This window comes from Blennius ocellaris (assembly GCF_963422515.1).
Source record: "Blennius ocellaris genome assembly, chromosome: 12".
In the NCBI taxonomy this organism is placed as follows: domain Eukaryota; kingdom Metazoa; phylum Chordata; class Actinopteri; order Blenniiformes; family Blenniidae; genus Blennius; species Blennius ocellaris.
In genome coordinates, this window is record NC_137661.1 from 13,317,634 (window position 1) to 13,337,646 (window position 20,013).

Sequence of the window (20,013 nt, forward strand, 5' to 3'; positions counted from 1 at the left end):
TTAGCCAGTTTCATGGTTTTCCAGTGTAAATGTAATATTTCCCCTAAAGTGCTTCTGTTTCAGCAATAAGCGTTGTTTTAGGACCAGATTAAAAAGTAATTTGATTTTTAAAAACATTGTGCATTTCTTATGGGCTGACCCTGTTTCCTTTAGTCTGACTACAGCTGCTGGCAGTCCCAAATGTACAACTCAAATGGTTTTGAACCACAACAGCTCCCGGCACAGCTCTTAATCTGTGTGATGCTTTTAAATGTCCTCATAACTGCCGAAGCTTTCATCAAGTATCATCTCTGTGTTTTCGATATTGTGCTCTCCCTTGTCTCATGAGTCTTCCACCAGTTTTTTTTCTTAATTTTATTTAATGCTTTTGTCAGGTGTTTTTCTTCATTAATCTAAAAATGTGCATCAAGTCATTTTCATGTTCAAATATCAAATTGACAGCGGTTAAGAAATGTGTGGGGAAGGTCTAGAATGCTGTTTTAAGCTTATACTGAAACATTTTTAATCATTACATTTGTATTTTTACATTTACATTTTTAACTGACTTTGTAAATGTATAATCCTCCCAAATAATGCAGAGCTACAATGTTGAATTCTATCAGTGCGGTACGGCCATGTCACTGGATTGTTGTATTCTTAAATTGTTTCTTAAATTCTTAGATTCTTAGATTGGCATCATATGGCTTTATTGCATTATATTCAAGTGAATTCACAACATTTAACAAACCAGTTAGATGCTTTTATATTTGAAATATCTTAGTTCTGATATGTATTTTGCAACTGGGGCAATAGGTATGTATATGGTTTATCACAAAAACACAATTTGTAACTTCAATTTGTTTCATTTCCCTTATTTAAAAAAAAAAAGTGCTTCAATGAAATAAATGAAAGACATGTTCTTGACTGATTTCTTATTTTAATCATATTTTTTCCTCAAAAGTTTTAATGAACAAGTAACGAGGCCTATTTGGATGACATGATCATTGGTTTTCTTCAATCTGTGACATTTACCTGTCAATCCATGTTTGTGACGTCCACGTTTGTTTAAATTGCAGCAGCAGCAGAAGGGCGTCTCCCCCCGGATGTTGAAGTCTCTGGTTAGCAGGGGCCACCCAGAGTTTTCCTCAAACAGACAACAGGATGCCCACGAGTTCCTGCTGCACTTCATCAACCTGGTGGAGGTCAGTGAAACGTTTGTGTATCTCGGTCTTTATATCAGAGATTGAAGTATGGTGTGAAGTAAAGGTTCTTTCCAAATGAATGTTGTTATTATTATTATTATTTGTTCAAGAGCTTTGAATCCTTGTGACAGGCATTAAGAGGTTGATAATTGCAATTACCCCCCCCCCCCCCCCACAATAAAAAAGATGCTGGCCTTCAAATAGCCATCCTTAAAATAAATCTTTTCACAGAATAGTGCAGTTAATTTGATCCCAAACACGTGGGGTCCCATTGGAAGGAGGGGGTCTGTTTTTGACTACACACAGCACAAAGTTTCCTTGGTTGGTGCATACACACGGGGTGCTCAGAAATATCTTTCTTACCCAGGATATTTTTAGCTCACTGCTATCAGTTTCACAGGGTGGCCAGATAATGCCCCCTATTCTGCTCAAGCCATGAAACTTGTCCTGACTTGGACCTGAATCTTCACTGACCTCATGTTGTGTCCATTAACACATATACTAATTATCTCTTCATCTTTTCTTCATTGTCTGCAGAAACTCTGATACTTGGACATTATATGTTCTTTTGAATCTAATCCCTCAACATGTTAGTTCACTTCTTCAGCTGCCTGTAAGCAACATACTGATTTAGTTATCCAGATATAGATAACCTTACTGAAGCCACCACCATCGGCAGCATTTTGCCCAGTCTGTCACCATACATACTTGGCCTGAGGAAAATTTATAACTTGTATATTTCTGTATCTTCTCAGAATAGAAGGGCTTGGTCACATAAAGGCTGTGGCCAGGCACACTGGTGCGTTAAGCTGTGATGCTTCACTTCATCACTCTCTTCAATTAAACACTGTAAACTTCAATGACCCCTGCAGTTCCAAAGCTGGAAGAGTGCACAGAGAAACTCCGTAATAAGGATTAATGTGCTCACATATCTGAAAAAAATGTTTTTTCAGTAATTAAGGGCATACAGTAATTCGAATCAAACAAACGCTAATTTAAAGAGTAGTGCTGACATTTTGGATGGGTGTATTCGGAGCCATGGTCCGAAAGGACGTTTGCATTCATGTTCTGCGAAGTGACTAATAGACGCAGAAGATATCAGCTCATGAGCTGCATCTAAAATTTGTGGTTGCCAAGTTTGTATCAACCGCTTTCACAGATAATATCCAGTTTTTAAAAGATTTGCTTCAGGTTGTGCAATTTGATGCTTTTGATTATAATGAAAAAAGGGAAAATCTGTTGTAGTTATCAGTGTTAAGCTCTGTCTGCTTGATAGTATAAATTGTGGGCAGTGGTGTTATTGTCTTTGTTTATTTATATTAAATTATGTTACACGAAGTAATGTGGGCCATTGTGTAGCCATTGTGTGTAATTCATGAAACTGAATGCTCATAGTTATTTATTTACTGTCAAATTGATGGTCACAACTGTCATACATATGATATTTATGTATTAATCTCATAATAATGAGAATATAATTTTCACGAACCTCAAAATGGTCAAAATTGCCCAAGTGATTAAATTCATATATGGTCATCATTTCTGAATGTTGTGTTGTTTGTGCAGAGGAACAGTGCCGGCACAGAAAATCCAAGTGATGTTTTCCGCTTCCTGGTGGAAGAGCGAGTTCAGTGCTGCCAGAGTCGCCGAGTTCGTTACACTCAGCGGGTGGACTACTGCATCCAGCTGCCAACTCCCTTCGAGGCAGCCACCAATCGAGGTAGAGCAGCCAGCACACTGTGTGGCTGTGGCTGGATTTCACAGCTGCTTCTGGTCAGTACAGCTGTGTGACCCTGAGCTCAAGTGGGATCAGCTGCAGGAAAGTATAAGCAGGTGATGCCGCGGAAGAGCCCAGAGGTCCTTAATGTGCCAGAGTGCAAGCTGTGAAGCTTGAAATCCTGAAGGGATCATTTGGCTTTAAAAAAAAAAGTCACTGCTTATGTTATTACATATTCAAGTTTTGATGCATTGTTGTCGAAAGTAGTCACGTTCTCCACTCAAGAGCAATGAAAGAGACAGGTCCTTTTCACTTTATTATTTTCACTTTTCAAACACATAACTATTTTAAATGGATTGCTTGTCAGTGTGGATACAACGGCTCAATGATTAGTAATGACGCATGTCAAGATTCAAATTGTGTCATACTTTTGAGAAAGAAACAAAATTATTTTATCAATGAAAATCAAGCAATCAATTTATGTGAACCACAATTACATTTAAAACTGGTTTGGTTGGATTTGGGTTTTTTTGGGGAGTGAAATGGTAAGTCTAGGCATTCAACCAACATTATTATTCCTACACCAATAGATGGATTTGTTTTTATGTTTGCAGAGGAGCTGCTGGCATATGACGCCAAACTGAAGGAAGCTGAGGAGAACATGCGGGCTCCTCCAGAACCTGTGAGAGCGAGGATTCCCTTCACGGCTTGTCTGCAGGCCTTTACCGAGCCGGAGAATGTCCCTGACTTCTGGAGCTCAGCGCTGCAGGCCAAGTCAGCTGGAGTCAAGTAAGCAAGGCCCACCTCTTTATTGGCAAGGAGTGGCTATGAGTGGCTTCAGACAGATTTGTAAACAATATTTGAGAGAAATGGGTCTTTTGTGTAGATAGAAAATGTTTTACATCTTTGAATTCAGCTCATGAAAAATGGGAGCAAAAACAAATGTGTTGCATTTATATTTTTGTTCAGTATATATATATAATAATTTTTTTCTTTCTTAATTCTCATTCTTTTTTAAAACTTCTTGTTTTCTTTTCCAGAACTTCCCGTTTTGCCTCTTTTCCAGAGTATCTGATTTTACAGATCAAGAAATTCACATTCGGGATTGATTGGGTGCCGAAGAAACTCGGTAAAAATAAAATTTGTCCTACTAACAACGAATACACTTTGACATGTCAGTGAGTCGCATCTCCCAATGTGAAGTGACTCGGGTTATTTTAAGTTGTTGTAGTGTTGTTAGTTCCCAGCAGAGGGCACTATATAACTACAATGTGCAGGACCCTGTACATGTTGATTGAATAGACATAATTCCTGATCCATATTAATAAACTCCTGTCACCCTTACTTTAAAGCCATATCTATTTAATGAAAATAATTATTGTATTCTAGTAGCCTAAATGAATCAAAAAATGGGTTTGACAGCCAAAATAAGATTTACAACTAACTGTCACAACTGAGACATTGGTAATTCATTATAAAGGTTGAACAAGCATTTATATATCTTCTGAGTGAAATATGTTAATAATAACTAAATATGTGAGCGTATTCCTCAGAGTACTTATTTTGTATTTGCCTTTTGGTGTGCAGATGTGGCCATAGATGTCCCAGAATTTCTGGATCTGAACCGGCTCCGAGCCACAGGCCTGCAGGCAGGTGAAGAGGAGCTTCCTGACCTCATGCCTCCCATCGTTTTACCTGAAGACACCAGAGGTGAGATGTGCAGACATGAGAAGTAACAAAATACAAGAGCTTCTTACTGTACGTAGGGAGATTTCTTTATTAAGAAATATTTCATTTTCGGACAGTTTGCTTCTTTTTCACTCTGTAACACAGTACTTTCTACTCCATATATTCTCAAATATAAGGACCACTAATCTATTCCTTATATTCTCAAAATTGGCTTATTTATCCTCCTTATCTGAGAGAAAGTGTCAGATAAGTGCACAGTTACTGATACAGAGACAACACCATCAGCAGCATGAATTGCTTCCAATAAAACATATTGTTTGAGAGTTTTAATGCTACTTCATAATGGATGGCAAGAGAAGGCTTTTCTTTTGAAAGGTTAATAATGGTTTTGCTTACTATTGTCCTAGCTACTGCACTTGAAGTTTTACATTATAATCTAGTTTACATTTTTTTTAACTTGTTCACATTATATCATGTTTCATTCAAGACTATTTCCTCAGTAATAAATTATAGCTTTACACTTCTGTTCTTACTCACGTCTCAAAAAAGTATTAGATTATAATTGAACATATAATAATGTCATCTCCTAACATGACAGACATTAAAAAACAATTATACTTGTATCCGTGTATCGCCAAGAATAGGTTGCTTCATCATTAAAACTAAAACTAAAACATCTTTACTTTTTAATTTTGTATATGTGTGCCTTTCAGAACAAATACTCTGTTATTTTTACTTTTCATATGAATTCGTTAAAGCACTACTCTGACTTATACTGTATTGTTTTCACATTAGTGTCTCTTAGTCTGACCAACTGTGCAGGTGGGCGCCCCCTGACAGATGTGTGAAATGTTAAACGTTAATCGTCTTTTTGGAAAATGTAGATTAACTGGATATTTCTATAGAAAAAAAAAAAATTCAATGGTAAGAAAATGTGATTCTTATTAAAAATGCAGTTCTGTTCATTTGAAAGCACAAGGTTAAATCAAAATCCTCTGTGTTTGCACCTTGAAGCCCCAAGAACACGATTTCAGTAGCTCGTCCCTGCAAAGTAATCATGCCGTGTACTTTTATCATGCTTGAATTGCTCCCTGGACATCCTGTTCTTTGAGCATGTGCAGCACTAATGCTGACCCTTCAGCCTAAACTTCATCATGTGGAAGAGGAGGAATTGGCAGGTGGCCAAACCTGATAACAAGTGTTGGTGAGGAGTAACGATTGTACGATCCATTTTGAGCAGGTGTGCTGTCCCCATTGTGCCACGCTGCAGGTTGCATGTGCCATATGTTCCCCTTCAAACCTGTTTAGTGTACTGTACATTGACACTGTGAGCATTTGTAAACTAATCCACCGTGCACAACACAGTTTTGGAGACTGTGAATGTGCTCTTGGTGTTACTCTGGACATACCCCACTCTTTGTTCGTGGAGACTGTGCAGTCCTCCTCTGTAAACACTGCAGTTTGGAGTCCTAACTGTAATTACTGTAATTAGATATGGTGATTATATTGAATTTACCTCAAATCCAACATTCTATTCCTTTTTGGAAATTGGGGTCGTAAAGGACGCATGTGGTCAACTGGTCAATTGTTTTTTGTTGTTGTTGTTGTTGTTGTTGTCTGGACGAGCATGTGTTTTACAAATGTATGTGTGATACTTGTTCATTTGAATCACACAGCACTGTCCTACAGGGGCATTAGTAGTCATGCAGAGAATTCTGTGGGGGGGGGGTAAGGGAAATGCAAAGTGACACTCTTCTATTCCACAGTCATGTCATGTATTTTAAAGAGCATTGTTTTCCTGGAGCAGCATTGCTTTGTTTTTTTCTATTTACTCAACCGCAATAATGTGTTCAATCCATTTTTCCACCTTAAACATGTGAATATGTACCGAGCAGCCATGACATGAAGACAGGATAGCATACGATGCATCCAACGTCAGAGCTGTTTAGCAGAAGACATGATGACATGATGACATGGCCGATTGGTATATTTCACAGTATGCAGCGTTTTTATTTTTTTTACCTCTCGGGGAAATGCTAAAGTTTTTGTGTGATGATGGCTGTTTGAAGCTGCTGCCTAACACTTTTCTGCAGGTGTAGGATATTTTTGTGACTCAAATGATCTGTGAAATTGTGTCTAGTATGATATTCTGCTGAAAGCCACCAAAGTTCTCTCTTAAGGGCATATTGAATGGATTCCCGTGGGAAAGGCATGCTCAATCAATTACTGGAAAGTTGTTGTGCTCACAGCGTGGCTAAGCCTAATAAGTTATAATGATTTCATGAGATCCCTTTGTAATGCACTTCAGTGGTCTCAGGGAATGAGCAATTTGAAGCTACCAAACGCGTTTTGAGGTAAAAAAATACTGTAAATTTTGTTCTGGAAACTGTGCTGAATGAGATTGTAAACTGATATTTCTAGCGCAAAATACAGTCACGTTAAATCTTTTGGCCCGCCTCTCTATCTGAAGACCCAAACTGTAGTTCCTCTGCTTTGGTTTGTTTTTCTTTGCTTTTTTTCTCCCCCTCCGTGATCTGAAAATCTTCCTCGTGTTGTTAAATTGCTCCACATGAAGCTATGTGTGTCCTCCATAATATTTTAGCTGACAACCATAGCACAGAATGCCCTGTACTGTTTCAAACTTGAAACTGAAACACGGGAAAAGGCCGAAACAGCAGTACAAGGACATAGAAACATCTCAAAGCAACCTCAGCTGCACTTTTCATGTGGGCAAGATCCTATTTTTCTTTTTTTTTTGGGACAGATTTACAAAATGCTTTAGCCAGCTGCACTTTTCTACAGACAACTCAGAGAACAGTTTGAACCTTTTTGTCTGGGTATGCCTTAATATTTTAAAACTGAACAGCATGCTCTGCTTCGACTTTCACAAACATCCAAACACACTGAACATGACTTCTGAGCTCAGGAGCTGCTTAGAGTCTGGACAATGTTGGATATTAAAACGTTCTGTCTCCAAATCGCCGCCACCTTTGAAATGCCATATTTCATATATTGCGCTAAAACAGCAAAGTTTATACATCTACTCTTGTAAAACCATGAGGTTAGAATCATGAAGTGAAAGCAGGTCAGTGGAGATAATGCACTGTTTTCGCTACAATTCCAGTCATTTTTTTTTTCTTCACATTTGAATGAATAGTTTTGTTGATTGCAATTAACTGCTGGGCCATCATCGCTCAGCTGACATTTGCAGTTATTAATCTCTGGTCACCTTTCTGTTTCCATTAGGCTTCAGTGCTTTTCATTGATTTCACGGCACCACGGAAATGTAATTTCCTCAATGCTGCTTGAACTGCATTGTAATTTTATTGGTCTGTTTATCATATCTTCACTCCATTATCCGGGCCATTTAGAGAGGAAAAGGCAAAATTGTTCCTCCAGTTAAATGTGTATGTGTTTTCTTCCCCCCCCCCCCCACAAAAGCAATAGCTACAGACTTTACAGACCATATGGAAACTGAGTTCATTCTGGTTTTGGGACTTTGTTTATCACATTGTTCACTTTGAGATTAAAAGTCCACTAAAACACCAACTGGTGATTAAAAACGATCCATCATCTCAGTTATTATGTTCTAATTTTAATGAACACATGGACGGGGAAAAAAGATCCACAGAGATTTGCTGAGCATTAAAGTAAAACTAAATAGACTGTATATAACTTACTGTAGTCACTTAAATTGTCTTTTGAAATAATCATCATAAGAATAAACATTGCTATCTTTTTTCTGAGGCCATTTCTCACTCAGCATGGATATGACAACCGGCCACACATGGTCTTGCCCACATTTTTGAGCACAATGTTTTTTATGTCGATGGGGAGCGAATAATGCTCTCCGGATTAGTTGTGACAGACTCCAGTCCAATTTTCATTGTCCAACACAGTTGGGAAGGTACTCTGAAAGCTCCTGTGATTTGAGCAAGAGTCTCTGGAATTGTGATTGCAGTATTTTGGAACAGCGGGAGTTGATCAATTCCCTCACTGCAGGTGGGCACAAGGCCTCCAGGGTGTTTTGACAGCCTGACCTGAGCTTGTCTGGTAGTTTGTCTGGAATTATGTATCTGTCTGTAACACGGCGTCCCGAGAAAGAGCGTGCTCACCAACGGCTTCAAGTCTGAAAAGGCACAGATTAAAGTTGGATTTTGTTTTACCGGTATATACATTAAAAGAAAACTTGAACCTACAACATCTTTATGGCATCTGTTGGAAATGATTTACTTCCCCTCCATACATATTCAAAAGTTATGGTCAAGCCCTTGAGGCAGGTGGATGAATACTGCAAACATTAAAATTTTTTTGCTGAATTGGAAATATTCATTATATTATAAAATCCAATGTGAAAGAACAGAACAGAAATCATTATTTGTTATGACCCATATTTTTAACATTTGTGTGTAAATTCCACAATTAAGTACCTTCAAAGTCTACAGACCTCTTTGATATCTAAGCACAGATCTTCAAGTGTCACGCATCATAGAATAGAATAGAATAAAATAGAACGTTAATTTTTTGACCAGTGTTTAATATCATTTTGTTTTCTTAAATTAAAGTATTTGTGAACAAATATCAACAAAAACAAAGGGAGTTCATATTGAGATTTCCAGTGTTGTGACTTTAATGTAATTTCTTTCTCTTTTTCAGATAACTCCATGAGCTCTGTAGACTGTAAGTATTTAATTCTATCTTTCACATCATAATATGTGAATATATAAGTAATTCTTCTATAAATTTGAAGCCCCTGTAGTTTATTTAGAGCTGCAGGCTGTGGTGATGAATGCTCGTGAGCTAAACCTGTGACCGTGTACAAGTGAGCAGGTGCCACAGCTGCTCTCTTCTTCCAAACAAACTTTACTTTTCCGTGAGGCTCTGCTTGTTTTAGCAGGACTCATTATTCTCCTTGATAAATCATCCCTCAATAATGATATGTCCCCAGGGCTGACTCTTCTCTGGTCTCTTTGTTTAATGAGTCCCAGAGAGGAAGCCTCCTCAAATCTGTTAGGTTCTTTAATTCTGAAGTCTTGCCGGTTGTGTCGAATCAGCAACTGTATGTTTTAGTAATACGTGTTGGTCTGTTGTGTCCCCAGCTCCAGAAATAGATGAGGCGGCTGTGATGCAGCTGGCAGAGATGGGTTTTCCGCTGGAGGCCTGTAGGAAAGCGGTGTATTACACAGGCAACATGGGTCCTGAGATGGCCTTCAACTGGATCATCGCCCACATGGAGGAGCCTGGTAAGACAATGTCACTGGGAACTCACTATTGACGCATCCAGGGGATGTTTGATTCTAATAATCTAAGTGAGGCTCGACAGAGCTTCTGTAGACTGTTTGCAAAGTAAAACATTAAACACAATCTTGTATAATACACTATGCGTCTATATAATGAGACCCCAGCCCTTATGTTAATGTTTGTTATCGGTTACTTGTTTCAAGCTTAGTTACTCAGGAGAGACAGAACTCAGTCTTCACTAGAGGTAATGACAAAAAGGAACCAGGAAAAAGTATGTCAAAACATACTGTAAAACAAGAAGAGTAAATAAACTGATTTGTCGTATTTATTCAGCTCATTTATTACTTCAGGTGTCCCTTAACAGCCTGTGACAGGCCAGTGAGAATGATCCACGTTACACAACTGTTCTGTGACAGTTTTATTTAGTCTCCTGTATGTAGTTTGTGTATTCCTGGTGCACCTTCTCTTTCCCTGCTACATGTTCAAAGATCACAGCTTAAACCAACATTATATGACAAAAACTCCCCCCAAAAAATGTCTTTACTGATGTAGCACAACAACGAGCTCATCAAAACAATGTAATATATATTGCTTTTGATAATAAATAGATAAATATTCCTAGATTTTCATGTGACCCCCTCAGGAAAAAGATTTCTCACCCTTCCCCCTTTATCCACTGAAGAAGCAAAGATGTTTGGGAAAATTGTAAACTATGAGTATGTTTGCTTGGGTCTGTACCTTAATGTTAGAGAGCTGATCTTGGCAGGGTATCAATAGGTTTTAGAGGTGATGCCTCGTGTGGAAAACTTGAAGCAGCTGCTGTTGTTTTCAATATCTGGCCAAAGTCTTTCCACAAACAATAAAGTGCTGATATTGACGCAATAGACCTTGAGCTTGATGGACAATTTATCTACTTGTATGTTGCTGGACAGCTACACCGTAGTTGTTGCTGCTTTACATGATTTTATTTCAGATGGAAATACTTGGGAGGATAAAAGAAATCATATTGGAAATGTCATGCATTTCTAACTTCATTAGAAATCAGAAATAAATGACAAAGCTTTCGGTTACTCTTCCATAATACTTCAGAGAAATGCAGCGATTTACTGAAATGGTCAAAAATAGGCACTGCAGGGTGTACGGGTGTAAGGGTGAGTGTTGAGGCTCAAATAAGAAACTTTATGCCTGAGAAAACAAAAATAAAAGTGACAAATAATCAGGACAGCTGCAGCCACAACAGCCTTGCTTCTGCATCAGTTTCTATAGAGCAGAAAATCCAAGAGGCGGTTGAGAAATGTTGATTCTATTAGTGGACAGTCGGGTCACACATGAAGTTTGTGCTGCACTTTTGCGTGCGCATATCAACCAAAACCATCTCTGCCAAGCATGCCACTCTTTAATCACTATGAGAAAACATCCCACGACGAGGCAAGCCCAGTTCATTTGTCGGGGATGTTTTAAAGATGAAGGTTATTCAAAGCGAGAGACGCATCACATCTCATGCTCCTCCATGACACAGTGTGAGACCGAGCTAGTTTTGCAAGTGTCAGGCTTTGTATCCTTTTGTGTACTGCAGGTGTTTATTCGTGCATGTCTGTTTGTGAGAGATCATCACCAGAGACCTTGCCAGAGCTGACTCTGTGTCTTATGGAGCCTACTCGCTGTAGAGACGCTCCCTGGAGGCGTCGACTTGTGTCACTTCTATTTTCCTGGCTGGCTGTAAAGGGCCTCTACAGTGGAAGGAGATTAGCGCAGCCCCCTGTCTAATGCATTTTCAAAATGGGCTCAATAAAGTGAGCAAACGTGGTCCGTCCCTGAAAGTTGCACAAAGGGTTCCACCTCTCTGACCCTCAATTTAGAATGTACAAATTAGTATCATGTGACTATTATCGAAAATTGTTATATATTGTTTTCAGTTGGTGTACATGTACCACATAATCCATTTTTTGATTAAAGTTTTAATCTACAGCAGACTAAACGTGGCATAGTTTGTATCATATGTTTCGTGTTAATAGGGATTTTAATTACATTGTACTTTAGGCTTGCAAACAGGCTGTTTCATTCTTTTGTTTTTTTCCATTTTCCTTCCCTGATAGACAAACATCTTCATGTGGTATAATAAAAACAACAGTCTAATGGGCAATTGGAATGACGACAGACAAGGAGACTGAGATAGAGACAGTAGTGGGAGATAAGTGGTCCACATTTTCATTTATGGCAAGGACAGTAATGAAGGTTCTGTTTATGGGCAACACTGGAGTAATTACAGCGGGAGTGTCCTTGTTCCCAGGTTGAGCCTCACTTTGCTTTCATTTGAGACCTGCAGCTTACTTACAGATAAGGAAGACTTCATTCCACTGACTTCCAGTATGTTCTTGAAAATTATTTTATAAAGTGACTGTTGACTTTGATAAATAGTTTCTTCGGGGTAAAATATGAAGATGTTTCTTGACTGCTCAAACCTCAATTGAAAAAGCTTAAATGGGGCAATTTGTATATTATAAAGTCCCACAACTGCAATACATCACTAATACAGATGACAAATCCAGAGAAGCAGAGGGAAAATGTAATTGTTCACTGTTATGTGCCGTTTGTCAGTTGGATTATGTTTGAACATCTGACACAGGCAAACACATCTCCAGCAAAACATAATGTAATGATGACAACTTGTAAAACTTATCTGATAAAAGTTTTTCATTATACATTTTATGAAAGAATATGCAGATAGCAATCACCAAGTTACTTCTACTTGATTGTACTGTCGTTCAATCAATCATAACTAATGGAGCTGAATAATTTCATCATTATTTCCCATCTCTCTCTCTCTCTCTCTCTCTCTTTTTCTCTTCCCTTTCCAGACTTTGCAGAGCCTCTCGCTCTGCCCTCCATGATCCCTGATCTCGGTCCATCCACGAGTGACAGCCCCATGGGTGCCACCCCGCTGGGCAATTCTCCCCCTGAGGAGAGCATCGCCATCCTGACTTCAATGGGCTTCCCCCGCACTCACAGCATCCAGGCACTCAAAGCCACGGTCAGTCCTCTGCCCACTCTCACTCTCTCTCCTCCTTCCCCATTGATGGGGAAAAAAAAAACATGTATGACTTCACAAACAACTATATATTCTCTGTAACCGGTTTCTTTTGCTGACCATCCAGACTAATCTCCAAAATCTATTATTGTGATTGGAGTTCATGCTGTAGTTAATGAAAGATTACAAATCTGATCCAAATTGGCATCACCTTTTCTAATTTTTTTTTCTATGACAATTTTATATTTCTGCTGTGGTGTCAACAGCAGTTAAAGAAAGGTGAGGTATTTTGTTGAACACAAGGATAATAGGACAGCCAATGTGAGCCAAGACACTTCGCGTGTCTGGACAACAAAGAACAAAGTGTTTCTGTGGTGCTGCTTTCTCCTTTGTCTGTTTCACAAAGAAATAGTCAAAAAACCCACCCACACAGTTTAGGAAATGTTCTTGAAATGGAGAGGGCAATGTCAGAGAAGCATTAACACGAAAACAACAAGGTGGACATTAGTCACGAGTTATTGATTCAATATATATATATATAACCAACAGGAAAAGTACATCCTATTACTCAAGAGACACAAAAAGAAAAGTTGATACCTGACACAAAAGGGTCGATAGAAAAAGCGGCTGACGGTTGAAATGATATGCAGTGGAGATGGCGTTTGAAAAGTGGGCAAAGAGAGACTGAGATGATGAAAATCAAACTCTGCTGGTAATAAAGGGATTTGGCTGGCCTACTTGTACACTTTCCAAACTACAAACTAAATAGGACCTACCTGTCAGAGTGATTTAGGATGCCTGCTCTGCACAGTGTTTACAAATAGTCTCGGCAGCACAGCCACGTTGGAGACAATGTCGCTTTTCAAATTTAGGAAGAAGAGAAGCCTCCATTTTATCACTGCGTCTCAAACTACAATCAAACAATATAAGTTTGGATTTTTGTTTTATTAGAGTCAAAGAAAGCACAACTGTGGCACATGTATTAGTTTCTCTATTTTAAAAAGGCCTGTTTCTCATGTTTCATATTTCAAATTAGCTACTCAGCAAAAAATAACCCAGCAGACTGTTAGTTAGACACAAAAATAGGCACCAGGCTTTCTTGTTTATAAGTACTGATGCTGCCAAGCTCCCTGCCAGCCACACTGTTGGTGAAGTAAAAAAAAAAAAAAAAAAAAAAAAAACCACCACCAAGAAAAAATTATGTAAAACACATATTCCTCCTGCAAGTTGGACGTGTGAAACATGAACAGGTCTCATGGCTGGATTATTATTAGCTCAAAGTCAGTACACCTTTTTTTTTTAAACCCCCGGTGAGTTGACGAGAGATGAAGAGAAGATGTAAAACCCTTTCAGTCATCATTTAGGAATCATACCTTTTTATTCTTCACTAAAAACAAACATATTCAGGCTAGCATTTTGCATTGAATTAAATATTTTAGTTTGCTTGTGTAAATATTTGTCTTGCTGCAGCCACCGAGACGGTGAATTCTCAGGAAAGGAGAATCTTTTAGGCTGTGCTTCAAACTTTTATCCTGTTCATGGTTAAAAAAAAACAAAACAACAACAACACACTATTAATGAATTGATTAAAACAATTAAGATTAAATAGCTGGTTATATTTCTGATGTTTTTCCCAGAACAATAATCTTGAACGGGCGCTCGACTGGATCTTCACCCACCCAGAAGAAGAGGAGAGTGACGCCATCTCAGACATGGCTGACACCGAACCCAATGATAACGCCTTCTCCAACGCCAACTCGCACAGCGACTCTACGTTGTCCCCAGACAGAGACATGGCAGGCCCCCGAATCAAAGACGGACCAGGACGTGAGTCTGACTGATTTGACTTATTATAGCTAACATAACATTTCTGCCATCCCTCAAATATCCTCCCCTCAGCGAGTGTTTGTTAGTCTGTATGAAGTTTCTCTATTAATTCTTCATATTGTATTATTTTGGCTGAAATGATATAGAAAACTGGTGGATGTGTGGTGGTGTATGCAGACTTTCTCACCACAAGGCAACGTGATATTTACGTTTGTCAGGATAATTCAGGCGACATCGTGATGTAGTGGATAACTGTCTCACCTCATAGTGACAATATGCTCCGTTCAAGTCCGAGCTGGGCTGTTCTATGTAGAGTGGACATGATTTCCTGTGTGTGTTTGTTTTATTTGAATTGACTAAAGCATTATAGAAGACGAATTAATGAACATTAGCTTTTACAATACAGATTAGCAGTTTCGAGCTGAATAAAGTCCAACAATATGCCAGTGAGTGCTTTGTTGATGCTTGGCACCAACCCAATGAGCAACACTATTTTGAGATTTGGGGGGAAAAAATATCAATAAATTCTTCTATTTGTATTTATATAGTTCTATAAAGAATATGGAAAACTGCACTGCAATGAAATGACCTAGTGTTTGACTAAAGCTTTTTTAGTTTTGTATTTAAAAAGTGTGATGAACAACATCAGGGCACTTTGGTAGCAACTGAAGTAAATTGGCTTTTTAGTGTTTCCAGATTTTTTTCAAATGATATTCTCAACTGATATGTGTTACTATTGAAAATGAAGTAAAAAAAAAAGAAAAAAAAGCTACGGTAATTGAATTGATGAAAATCCAGTTCTGACTCCTAATGTATTTTACACGTTTGCATTCTGAGAATGCTTCTTTAAATGATTTCAGTTGCTTCGCTTATTGTATTTTTCTATACGTTTGGGGCGCACACGCACATATGCAAGCAGATTATTAATAATGTGGATTTGCTTGTTTTCTTCCTTCGTGATTTACACAGTTAATGGTTTTCAAAATAAAAAATTTTTTCCCAGGGTATGAACTGTTTGCTTTCATCAGCCACATGGGAGCCTCCACAATGTCTGGACATTATGTTTGTCACATCAAAAAAGAGGGAAGGTGAGTTGCATGCGGTCGACATACATTCCCGGTGATCCTGTTATTTATTGTGTTTCAAAGTTTTTAAAGATTAAAAACCACAACACATTGGCTGTTTCTGATAGCATTTCCCCAAATGGGTTTCCATGGATGAAATAAATATATATAAATAAATAAATGCAAAAAGAATGGGGGAAAAAAAAAAGTCAAATAAGTACTTCTTTTTTGACACCTCAGTTCTGAAGGTAACTTTACCAAATAATAGTGGTGATTTTTTTTTGTCTTGTTATGATGTACTGCTTATAAGTGTCCTGTATACCTTTCTGACATGTTCCTCTTCACGCAGGTGGGTTATCTACAACGACCACAAAGTGTGCTTGTCGGAAAGGCCTCCAAAAGACTTGGGATACATCTACTTTTACCATCGACTGTCGAGCAGTTAAAGTGAAGTTACTGCCAACCCCCCACCATGCAACCTTTAAATAACCGCAGTCTTTCAGCCAGAAGATTGGCGGACAACTGTAATAACAGCCACAGTGGAAACGATGGAAATAACCTCTCAGACCAGCTGCTCGCCTTATCGTGATGTCGTTCAGGAGCAACCAGGAACACTGGTCAGGAAGGGAAAGCAATGTGCTTTTTGTGTATTCATTTTATGTTGTGCTTTAAATGTATATTTCGGTGTTTATGTGGCAAAAGGAAAGATAAAGAAGACATTTTTTTTTTTTTTGACAGTGTAGAGGGACATGTACTTTATCCACACAATTTATGACATATCAGATCTCATTGTTCCTCCTCTCTGCCTTCAGCTACTGTGCTGCATTTTCAAAGTGGTACAATTTATACATACACAAATATCGCAGTTTCACTGCCCTTCTCTGAACCTGCAAATAACAAACAAGAAATTACTGTTGGTGGATGTGCATTTTATGTGGGGAAAAAAACGAAGAATGTTTTCATCTCTGGGAATTAGAGCGGGTCCCCAGGAAAGAATTTGGTTAGTTACAGTGTGACACCTCATGCATACAGCATGCATGGTTCCAGCATGAAAAAGAGCACCTGTATGGGCGTTAACATGCCTGCCTTTAAATACATTAAGCCAGTATTCGCAGTGCTTTTCTTTTTCCATATTTTGTTATATCACAGCCTTATTCACAAATAAAATATACATACATAGTGACTGTTTTTGCCATGACAGTCAAGACCGAGCCTGGGGGAAACTTGTTTCTACTGATTAACTTTCCGTTTCTTGAACTTGAATTGGAGTTCTAAATTCACACGATGGAACATAATTTAAAAAGGCACACACCTAACTATATACAGTATGTTTGCATAATTGTCGTCACCACAAAAACCCTGCATACCCAGACGTAGAATCGTGTGCAGACCTCAGAGACAGGGTTGTGTTAAGGATAAGACTACATAAAAATGACTGAAATATAAAAGGTCTCGATGATCCAATTTGTCTCCATTATCGATCTCCATTACCGATACCTTTCCCATAGTGTAGCATGGCGATGGCAGCATCATTCTTTGGGGATGTTTTTTTTTTAATGCAGCAATAACTGGGATGCTGTTGAGGAAAGATGAATTAGGCAACGTACAGACACACCATTGTTGAAACCCTGCTCCAAAGTACACTTGACTGCAGACTTTGCAGAAGGTTCATCTTCCAACAGCATAACAACCCTGAGCGCACAGGCAAGATAACAAAGAAAGGCGATGGACAACACTGTGGCATTGTGCCAGAGCCCAGACTTCAACTAGATTTAACGTCTCGGAAGAGAACTGAAAATAGCTTTGTACGTTTCCCATCCACCCTAATGGAGCTTGAGAGGAAAAGCAAAGAAGAGCAGACTAAAGTGTCCAAATAAATTTGTTGCCAAGTAACGTCACAGCAGAAAAGATGAAGCTTTGCTGCGAGACACACTTGCAATAAGGCTGTGGCAAGCAGAACAAAATGTACTGCTGTGAATATTTGAATGGTCTCTATATGTTGTCACCAAGTGAGATTGACGATTAACTCCATACTATCTTATTGACATTTGGCAAATAATATGGCTGTGAATTTTTAACACTCCCCCACCCATCCATTTGTGCCCATGTGGTCCGCTCTATAACCAGGCTGACAAGCACTTTTCACTAAAGGAAAGTAATTTTTTTGCACCAAAAGTGGATTTCGTATTCCACATATACAAGAAAACTGAATGTGGTTTCCTTTGCTGAGATGTCAATACCACTGCACCAATTCTTAAAGTTTAAGCGCTCTAATGATGATGTTTCATTTACGGTACTCTGTGTATATGTTGAATTAGTTATAAATATGCATACGAGGCATGACGTTACCTCGGCTGCACCTGGTTCAGTTTGGTTCCTTTATCACTTTGACAGATTGAGACTATGACCCAAACAGTAAAAAATGAATGTAACCTACCACTACTTTTCCTACCACTTTTACCGGTCGGTTATGTGACGCATACATCAGAAGTCTTTCCATGCCTGGAGCAATATGCAGTCACATCCAAATGTACTCTTAAATCTACAGCATAGTAAACGCTGCGCAGTGATCTTTATCTCACATAATAGAGAAAACACAGTGCAGTACTGAATGTATAACTTTAAGGTGCTCACTGCAAACAAATCTTCCTCTTCAGCTTTAATAGTAACAATGAACATGTCACTATGACCCATAACCTCACGCTGGATCAATCACCAGCCCTGTACCTTCCATGTCTACTATTAGAATAATGTGTGTGAATGATTCAACACCGGTAATATGTGTTTGTTTCTCAGATGCTCCAACATATGGATGTCAATCCATCAAAAGCTTTGCAGCAACATGGAACTGGATTTGAAACTGGTTTTGTTTGTTGCCTCTCACAGTGTGATGACAGAGGACACTGTGAATTCAGCTATGAAAAATAATGTTGAGATGAAATTGTCTTTCATTCAATAATGCACTTTTAGGGGAACATTTTAAAGAGGAGTTCTGTTGAAAAGCCCTTACCATTGTTGTTTTGTTGAGATAAAAATCCATTTAAGAATTGCATTTGAACTTTTTTTTTTTTTTTTAAATGTTATTAGATCTCAGATTTTAAGAGATGGTCAGTTGATATTTTGGCTATTCTTAAGAGAGCAAAAGAGTTTAAAATTGTGATAGTTAAACTGGAAATGTATGTTTTCAACTGGTAAAACTGGTAAAAGTTGAATTGGATTATTCCTAATTTTACAGAAAAAAGTTCTCGATTCGACAGGGCTCCTCTTTAACTAAACTGTGCCTCAACTTCTCTCAGCAAATATTCTGTGTTGTCAAATCTCAACCTCTCAATCTTACTTGATAAAATACCCACTGCAGCGTTTGTCTATGCACAAGGGGAATCGTAAGAGTCTCTATGCAAGTCTTGTGCTTCTGCTCCTCATCATTGCTAAATGGGAAAAAGTTGTTTAATCAGGGCTCATCATTGAAAATGTTCAGATGTTTTGTGCAATTCTATGCTCTTTTTTTTTTCTTGCACTTTTTTCTATCCTGCTCATTCTGCAAATTGTTCTGTTTTGTGTAATTCTGTCCTGTTTTTTCAGCTTTCCCTTCAGCTTGGTCTCTTCCATTCTTCTTCTCTACATTGTTAATAAGTAATGGTTCAATTTGTCACAAAGAGGCTTTTTCAATGTCAGCAAGTACGCTAGATGTTGACATTTAGTCATTTGGATTGTACAATAGTACTTTTGTGAGTTTCATTCTTTTATTTTCATCTAACTAAATGTCAAAAAGGTTGTTCACCTGTTTTTACTTTTCTGCCTTTTTGCAAAAAAGTTTGTGCCAATGATGTAGTTTTCATTACATAGTTATCCCGATTGGATCATTTTAAGTTGATTTTTGTAATGAATGCAGTCATCCAAATATGGCTTAGGTGTTTGTGAATAGACATGGCATTGCAGTATACCCTGCGGCACTGTTTACGTTCGATGTTTGGATGATTTAATAAACTACGTATTTGTTGAGATTTGGCTTCTTTATTGATGAACGAGACTGCAGATTTTCATTGTAGAAAAATAAGGAGAAAAGACACAGGACCGTAAAATATATAACAACAGTTTATTTTAAAAGAGTACTTTCATATTGTTTGTTCCAAATGTGCTAATGCTTTCCATTTGATTATACAGGCAGGATAATATGCAATATAATGTTCCAGTAAAGGTATTGGCTGTGTATAAAGTGTTGAGTTTATAATTTCATCCATGAAAATATCATTTTGTTCATACAAG

The 20,013-nt window shown here is 38.2% G+C and overlaps 1 protein-coding gene across 6 annotated transcripts in view; it reads left to right on the plus strand.

Moving 5' to 3' along the window:
* Positions 1-19,751, plus strand: part of usp13 (ubiquitin specific peptidase 13) — a 30,871-nt gene extending 11,120 nt beyond the window's left edge. For 5 of the 6 annotated variants that reach the window (XM_080506173.1, XM_080506175.1, XM_080506177.1 and 2 more), the window contains exons 11-21: positions 1,056-1,181; positions 2,748-2,901; positions 3,513-3,687; positions 3,939-4,027; positions 4,486-4,608; positions 9,244-9,267; positions 9,687-9,830; positions 12,687-12,859; positions 14,494-14,683; positions 15,687-15,771; positions 16,097-19,751. In XM_080506173.1, coding sequence (XP_080362299.1) covers positions 1,056-1,181; positions 2,748-2,901; positions 3,513-3,687; positions 3,939-4,027; positions 4,486-4,608; positions 9,244-9,267; positions 9,687-9,830; positions 12,687-12,859; positions 14,494-14,683; positions 15,687-15,771; positions 16,097-16,193 — 1,380 coding nt within the window. In that variant the 3' untranslated portion in view covers positions 16,194-19,751. The remainder of the gene's footprint in view (positions 1-1,055; positions 1,182-2,747; positions 2,902-3,512; positions 3,688-3,938; positions 4,028-4,485; positions 4,609-9,243; positions 9,268-9,686; positions 9,831-12,686; positions 12,860-14,493; positions 14,684-15,686; positions 15,772-16,096) is intronic. The other variant, XM_080506178.1, reaches the window with a different exon arrangement.
* The last annotated feature ends 262 nt before the right edge of the window (positions 19,752-20,013 follow it).